General features: G+C 42.7%; 3 protein-coding genes across 3 annotated transcripts; 1 reads left to right on the top strand and 2 right to left on the bottom strand.

The window, feature by feature from the left end:
* Nucleotides 1–1,232: 1,232 nt before the first annotated feature.
* Nucleotides 1,233–1,958, bottom strand: LOC108108876. The gene is made up of 4 exons (XM_017217093.1): nucleotides 1,729–1,958; nucleotides 1,568–1,662; nucleotides 1,361–1,511; nucleotides 1,233–1,303 (listed from the first exon to the last, which is right to left on the bottom strand). The coding sequence occupies exons 1-4, from the start codon at nucleotides 1,826–1,828 to the stop codon at nucleotides 1,233–1,235; spliced, it is 417 nt and encodes a 138-aa protein (XP_017072582.1). The 5' UTR covers nucleotides 1,829–1,958.
* Nucleotides 1,959–2,201: 243 nt separating this feature from the next.
* Nucleotides 2,202–2,942, bottom strand: LOC108109023. The gene is made up of 4 exons (XM_017217296.2): nucleotides 2,813–2,942; nucleotides 2,674–2,768; nucleotides 2,464–2,620; nucleotides 2,202–2,412 (listed from the first exon to the last, which is right to left on the bottom strand). The coding sequence occupies exons 1-4, from the start codon at nucleotides 2,910–2,912 to the stop codon at nucleotides 2,342–2,344; spliced, it is 423 nt and encodes a 140-aa protein (XP_017072785.1). The 5' UTR covers nucleotides 2,913–2,942; the 3' UTR covers nucleotides 2,202–2,341.
* Nucleotides 2,943–6,293: 3,351 nt separating this feature from the next.
* On the top strand, nucleotides 6,294–6,876 carry LOC108109019 (dynein light chain roadblock-type 2). The gene is made up of 2 exons (XM_017217291.1): nucleotides 6,294–6,379; nucleotides 6,437–6,876. Exons 1-2 carry the CDS (start codon nucleotides 6,359–6,361, stop codon nucleotides 6,758–6,760), a joined length of 345 nt encoding a protein of 114 aa, XP_017072780.1. The 5' UTR covers nucleotides 6,294–6,358; the 3' UTR covers nucleotides 6,761–6,876.
* Nucleotides 6,877–7,259: the final 383 nt, after the last annotated feature.

The raw sequence follows: 7,259 nt of genomic DNA, 5'->3' as shown, positions 1-7,259 counted from the left end.
ACAACAACAATGGCTCATGCCCAAGTATGCCGGTATTGTGCACAATATATTATTTGATTTTTCACAATTTTCCAATTGCAGCGATGCCTATTTTGTATTTGTTCCATTGCTGGAAATGCTTTGCAAGTATTTACAAATGTTTTCCTTGCACCGCTATAGACACGAATTACCCCTCAACAGAAATCCAGGAAATGCTGCCCACAGAAAATCTGAAACCAATACATGGAATACAGTATACACTTTGAAAGTTATACCTTGGATATACCTTCTTACTATCTTCTTAAGAGGAAGACTGTTAATCACTGAGAAGTAAATGATTTTCTTATTCCTCGACATATGGTTGTATCTATCCAATAGATAACCCTTGAGATAGGGATCGCCAGGTTGGTAATACCCAGAGCCAAGTTAGTATCGTTGGCCCAACATCAGGCCAGAAAGTGTTTGGCAGTGCCAAAAGCATTTCAATTTCAATTTTTATGCTGAGGCTTTGCCACCGTGTTGCTGCTGCTGTTGTGTTGCAGTTGCAGTTGCTGCTGCTGTGCTGTGCTGTTGCTGCTGCTGGCAGGCAGTGACTGAAATCGTGCCGTTAATCGCTTTAAATATGCGACAGGTTGTTGCCAGGTCGGTGGCGTCTCCTCCGCGAAGCTGGAGAGCTGGAGAGCTCGTGTTTTCAGCTGGATTTGCAGCCTGTGAGCGAAGGATTTCATAATCCACTGCATTTGTCCCGCCGATTATGCAATTCGAACAGCAGCCGACAGTTGGGCTGGTTCCCTGATAGCCTGGTACTCGGCGGTGCAGACAATTCAGGAAGTCATTTGCCAAACGTATTAAGGCCTTTGTACAAATAAATGTTTATTTAAATTAGACGCCCGACAAATAAACACAAAAGACCTGGAAAAGCGGCCTGGAAAATGCCGAAAATACGAAAGCACAGAAATAAACGGCAGCGTTTTGTGTTTGATTTTCACTTTCTATTTGCGGTCGGTTTACCATTTCCATTTGATTTGTTGTCACCCATTGTTATTGCCTCTGTTATTTTATGCAAATTCGAGTGCTCTGGTCACTGCCTGCTGTTTGTTTATTAAAAATATAAACCGAAGTCAGGATATCGTTCAGTGATCAAAGTAAATGGACTCTAACCAAGAATGTTTTAACTTTAAACAGTTAGTTAGCTTAGATAACAGATATTTCTGAACAATGTATTGAGCATTATCAAATAAAATATCATAATATTAAGCAGGCGTTTCCTGTTGCAGCTCTTGCATATAAGCATAGGGGTATGCCGCCCACACAAAGACCAAAACTGAATAACAAAATAGAGATTTGCTATTAGAAAGAGTGGGAATTTCAGTTGACTTACATAAGTAGATGACATTCGTTAGACATAGCACAATATCTCCAGAAATATTATGCCTATGGTCATTTATTAGGTATCCCAGCCTTATGATAATCATAGCAACCCCACATGTCAGGGAAACTACTATCCAGGTCACCAGCATCCACCGAATTTCCTAAAGGGTTAAGTTCAGTTTTGAAATGAAAACTGTTTTTCTTTGCAATTACTTGCCTGCAATGCTCCTACGATCAGGAAAAGCGAAGCAAAAATAATGGGAAGCCAGGATACCACCCACGCCGTTAGCCACGTACTGAATCTAATAAAGACTGTAACATTGTTAACGCCACTGATGAGTTAATGTTGTGTTAATAATATCTGTTTTAAAAACTCACTTAGCTTGTGACCGCTGTATGAGATCTCCAGAATACCTAAACATATCGTTCCTAATGCCATTAGAACGCAGCAGACCTTTTGACTTTTGCCCGTGCACATTACAATATAATACTATATTAGTCTTAGAAAGCTAGTAGTAGTAGTTACATTCGGGAAGCTCTAATCTTTTTCTCTATTATAAAAAACCTTTGAACTTTAAATCCAAGTCACTTTGGTTTTTGGTTCTCAAATTTGTCAGATCATTCCTTTTTTTCCATCACTAAACAATAATTCAATAAAAACAAAAAAAAGTTGTTCTAGAAAAGAAAAGTGTATAGAAAATGGCTAGTAGACTAGTTACGATAATAAAGCAATTGGCCTTTCTCTTCCGCTTCGCTATTGATCTCTGCCAAAAGCCAATCCGACGACCTTTCCATTCCCCCGCCGACTTCTTTATAGTAAAAAAAGGGCCAAATAAATAACTTTGTCAAAATTTTAAAAACAAATTTGAGGATTTATTTAGCTTGCGTGCTTAAAAGTGGGTACTTTCATTAATCAAAAAAATGGCTTAGAGTCCTAGCGCAATTAGCTGTAAAGAAACCCCCTTTTGATTCGCTGTAATACCAGTCAATTTTATCTGTAAAGCCCTTCTCGGAGTTCATGCCTGTAGGCATAGGGATAGTACACGAAAAGAAATACCATTACTGAAAGTAAAAGGTATTATATCATGCTACTGACATGTAAAGTTGACTTACATATAAGGAGTATTATCAAACAGACGCCAACTATTGGGTAGGTAACATAAGGGTTGTTAGAAAAGTACAGGGAATATATTATAATTTTCAGAATAATAATAATCATTCCACAAACCAGTGAGACTATCACCCAAATCATCAACAGCAAGGTTTTTTTCTAAAAATAATAAGAGGTTATCCCTTAGCTTTATTTGCTTCGCGTTTACTTGCCTTTACTGCTCCTACAATCAATACGATTGCTGCCAGGAAAATGAGTAGCCAGCATATTACTATTCCCAATACCAGTTTATTAATGCCTCTAGTGGCTAAAAGTATATTAGGTAATGCATTTCGGAGCAGTATTACCTACCCAACTGGTAAGTTCTGTATCCAAATTCCACAAGCGAAAAAATAATGGCCAGCCCTCCGATATAGATGCAACAGTTCTGCAGGTGTGACTTGCCGCACATCCTAATACCTTTGTGACATCTTATTTAGTATTTATGAAAACAGTTCCTATTTATGTCTGCTTGGTAATGACTTTGACATTTAACGCAAAAGTATATTGCAAATATTCATTCCAAAGATTCAAGATTCAAATGCCAAAACAGGGTAACCCATTTCCAACGTTAAACGAACATATTGATAATTGAATCAACAGCTTGTGGCTGTTGCTGCATTTTGGCGAGGTGGCACCCGGGATTCCCTTCATCCTGGCAGGACTTTGCTCCTGATATTTTCACTAGTGCCAGCATTTTAACTAAATTTTTCAAGCAATTCAAGCAAAGTTGCCAAAGGTTGACAGTGGGCGAGCAGGGGCGTGGCAGTTGCAGTTTTTTTTTGTTGACTGCACACGCCGAGAAGCGGCAACAAATGTGCAGAAAGTTTTCGCAGAGCTCCGGGACACCGGGGCTATTGGCATTGCCAGTGGGCGGAGGGTGGAGGGCAGGAGGCCATTAATTAACTAGAAATGCCATTTTCCACAATTATACGTTCGCCGACTATATAGAAATGTAAAAACTAATTACATTGCAATTTGCCAGCGTAATAGCCCGGGCCAGGCTCGTGTCTCCCCCTTTTCCAGCAAACTGCATGCAAAGCAAATTTTATGGGGCAAGGATATGGAAGAAGAAGGGGAGGTATGGGCGGATGGCGGACTAACAAGTTTCCGCGCTACTTCCTTGGAAATTCAAAATCAATGCAGAAAGCGAAGGACACATCCTGGTGGCTCGGAAGTTTGTCCAGGCCCAAGCAAAGTCCCGCTCCCTGTTCCCAGCCAAACAACTTGCAGCTCTGAGCAAGGACTCAGGTGTCCTTTTCAGCATGTGTGTGAGTGCTGGGGAGGGCGTGGCAGCATATTATATGCTGCATGCAAGCCAATTGGAGGCCCAGTTAAATGGGAAACATTGGTAACAAGACCGAAGAACTATGGTTAAGATAACTATAAGATTTACCCCATAAAATTCTTATAAAATAACATATTTTTTTAAATATTTAAAAGCTCTTCTTTCCCTAACTTACTCCTAATTAGGGGAAAGTAACTGAGCTAGAGCTGGACTTTGATTGACTTGGCCGATTAATGGGCAGTATAATTTGCATGTGCACCATTGTGCTTAGCGGTTACTTAAGCCGGGTTTAATTTGCCTTTAGTGCCCCGCAACAGACACACAAAGCTTTTGTTGATACATTAGTTGTTGATATGTAGCCGTTGTTCAGGGCAACGGACAATTTGATTGATGTGGGATTTGCGGCAGTTGCCTTCACAAACGCCCTCGTCCACCAAAGAGGTCTTCCTAATGGGCCAATCTGCATACGAATAGGGCTTATGTGTGGTAAGGTGGTAATATTGTTGGCCAAGTGCAATCAAAGTGCAATTGAATACTCTCAAGCAGCTACTTGGTAGTATTTTTCAGGTATTTTAAAGTTTTATATATTAAAAAGACCAAAAAACAGTTGCAGCTACTAGCTTATGGTTTTCTTGCCACTCCTTAATAGACAACCATTGCTTAAGTCCGATCGAATGACGTCGTAATAGAGAGGGGTTCAAGACCAGTTAACCTCTGCTGAATTCCGTCCGCCAAACGAGGTGCATTTGAGCCATCATAAGCCCGATTGTCCGACTGACGGCAGCCGGAGAAGAAGTTATGACTACAATTTGCGCTAAACCAAAGCAAACCCAAACAGTTTGTGGTCGCCTCTAATGCACTCACATATAACCCATGCCCGGCCAGAGTCCGACTCCGAGACCCGAGCTCCTGGCCAATAATTACGCAGAGGAGCAGAGGGGAGCTGGGACGTAAATTATGTGTGCAAGTTGTGCGTAAAGTTCGGGCAATGCTTAAACTTTAGCGCCGTGCTCGAGGACGGAGTAAGGGCTAGGGATTGGGGACGGGTATCTGACTCGGAGGAGCAGCTATCGGGGGACCAGGATGGCCGCTGACAAAGTGGCTGCACTTCCACTTCCCGCCGATGTCATAAAGTTTATCAGAGGAAGCCGCTCCTCGGCAGCCAGTCGTCGTTTTGGGACCCCATGTGCACAGCTCCACCATTGTGCCGGCTCCTTTCTATACTTTATGGCATATTATTGGCATAAACATGGCGACGTGCAGTTGGTGAACCGCTCGGGTTCGGGCCCAGACCTCCGCCGAGTGACTGGTCTGCAAGGTGCAAGCTGGAAATTGTGTGATTTATTCGATGTGTCAGACAAAGCGTTCAATTAGCGACTTAAATTGCGAGCCACGAAGGCCTAGACAACAAAAGCGGGGCGAGATTCTGAGCTTTCCGTTGGGGAACCTCTGACCCAGTTCTCCCAGTTGACAGTCGAAATATATAAAATATGGCCGAGGGTCCCCTTAAGATGCCCACATAAATACTTTTCATGTGCGTGTGCTGTGTCTGTGCTGTCTTTCAATCTTTAGGCCCAAACGGCATTGCGTAGGGCCTGCCGAAACATTTAGCACAATTTGCGCCACATTGGTCCCAATAACAATGCCTCATCTTCGATCTCCAGAGCCGCATCGGTACGGTCCATTATTGATGATACCGAATGCCTCTAAATTATCAATTGACCATAAATTTGCTCATTACGTTCGCTTCTCTTCAGTTCGAGGGGCATTTTCATTCAAGTTTCCATCCTCCAAGTCCACTCGCCTCCTTGGCCGATTCTAAGTTTTTGCGCGTCTGCCGAAACGCTTTGCTTTTAACCTGAAACGACTGGACATCTCATCATCATTTGCCATTGTTGGATTGGATTGGTTTGGTTTGGTTTGGCATCGAGCTTGGCTTCGAGTTCAGTTTTGGCCTGGACTCCAGCCGAGTTGGCTGGGCTTTTAAATAACTTTTTTATAAGCACTCGCGCTCGGCGAGTTATTGGCATTTGGTCTGAGATGCGAGATGCGAGCTGCGAGCTGCGAGCTGCGGTTATGGCCGCCCGGCAAATTGTTGTTTACAGCTGTCGGGTGTTGGTATTTCATGGCCCTGTTCCTCGGCTGCACCGCTATAATTGCACTTTATGCTCTGGGAGCGCACCTCGAAAGTGGGCCGTCCATCCGTGCTTGGCAGCTGAGTTAGGAGGCGATTAGAGCTCGTCGCAGAGTTAGAGACCGCTTTGGCAAATAACTCCCGCCTAATTTGGACCCTTCTCGACATCGGGCCAAATCGTTTAATGCCCGTGATTATGACGTCACTCGGATGATGCCCGCGGAATTTATTAATCTTTGTCCCTACTATGTATAGTAATAACAGAGCAAAGATATTTTAATGATTAGTTTATTGGTATTTAAGATGGAACCTTATTTAAGATCATTAGCTTAACATGAAACAAAAATCAGAATCAAAGCAACCCAGGCCCTAGCTGGTTCACATTTAACATTCATCTTAAATCAACTTAGTAGAACTTTAGCAACAAGGAAGCAAAATGCAGGCTGCAGAGGTTGATGTAAGTTTGCAAAAGATAATCTACTTAGCCATATAATGTCCTGTTAAACCTCCTCAGCCTCAGCGTACAAAGAGCTATGTGGAGGAAGCCTTTCGCCTAGTATCAGAAAAACCTGGAGTAGAGGAAGTTTTGATCATGAATCGCTCAGGAGTTCCGGTGAAAACCTCAATGGATCGTCAGGACAGCTTACAGTACGCCTGTCTCTATGACAATTTGCGGGAGAAGTGCCAGGCTTTCCTGACCAAAATAGAGCCAGCTCAGACTTTGACCTTCTTGAGAGTTCGTACCAAGTACCATGAGGTACTTATCACGCCGGATGCAAAGATCACCGTTTTGGTGGTCCAGAATGCCAAGGATTCTTTTATTAACATAAATACTTAGTTAGTTAATATGGCTTCTCTCCTAACACGTTATTGGTGGTGGTCAAACAATTGAAAATAAAGTTTTAAGTGGGACTTTGGCAGATTTCCATCTACAAGCCCTTAAAGAGCATTAAAGAAGAAATAGTTTTATTAATATATCCCATTCCGAGAAGTTACATGTAAAATTAATTTTAATTTATTAAACTGAACGTAAAGAGAGGCTTCTTCACTACAACCCATGTCGAGCCAACAAGTGGTTTTCTTTTCTGTCTGCCAAACATCCGCATCCGAGGCACTCCACGTTTTGGCCTGCGAGATTAACATATCACGTCGCCACAACATTTCACAAGCTCCTCCGCTGATCCTCATCCGCGGTGGCACCACTCCGCCCCCTTTGAAAACCGCTTGAGTGGCAGCTGCAAATCAGCGCGAAACCTTTTCCCCTTTTTCGCAAGGGGGCGCTTGTAATATTTAACACCGTCTGAATTTTAATGCGCCTTCGACTGCCGTTCACAGCT

The sequence above is a fragment of the Drosophila eugracilis genome, unplaced genomic scaffold (assembly GCF_018153835.1).
Source record: "Drosophila eugracilis isolate 14026-0451.02 unplaced genomic scaffold, ASM1815383v1 contig_1765, whole genome shotgun sequence".
Classification (NCBI taxonomy): Eukaryota; Metazoa; Arthropoda; class Insecta; order Diptera; family Drosophilidae; genus Drosophila; species Drosophila eugracilis.
This window is presented reverse-complemented; position numbering and strand designations above follow the sequence as displayed.

What these genes read in the sequence shown, in the direction of transcription:
- LOC108109023 (XM_017217296.2), bottom strand. Translation starts at nt 2,912, where the DNA reads ATGTGCGGCAAGTCACACCTGCAGAACTGTTGCATCTATATCGGAGGG. An exon ending in ATACAGAACTTACCAGTTGG is followed by an intron (nt 2,769 to 2,812) that starts GTAGGTAATACT and finishes ATATACTTTTAG; the next exon opens with CCACTAGAGGCATTAATAAA. An exon ending in TTTGATAATACTCCTTATAT is followed by an intron (nt 2,413 to 2,463) that starts GTAAGTCAACTT and finishes TTTTACTTTCAG; the next exon opens with TAATGGTATTTCTTTTCGTG.
- LOC108109019 (XM_017217291.1), top strand. Translation starts at nt 6,359, where the DNA reads ATGCAGGCTGCAGAGGTTGAT. An exon ending in TGCAGGCTGCAGAGGTTGAT is followed by an intron (nt 6,380 to 6,436) that starts GTAAGTTTGCAA and finishes AAACCTCCTCAG; the next exon opens with CCTCAGCGTACAAAGAGCTA.
- LOC108108876 (XM_017217093.1), bottom strand. Translation starts at nt 1,828, where the DNA reads ATGTGCACGGGCAAAAGTCAAAAGGTCTGCTGCGTTCTAATGGCATTA. An exon ending in ATACAGCGGTCACAAGCTAA is followed by an intron (nt 1,663 to 1,728) that starts GTGAGTTTTTAA and finishes ACAATGTTACAG; the next exon opens with TCTTTATTAGATTCAGTACG. An exon ending in AACGAATGTCATCTACTTAT is followed by an intron (nt 1,304 to 1,360) that starts GTAAGTCAACTG and finishes TTTGTTATTCAG; the next exon opens with TTTTGGTCTTTGTGTGGGCG.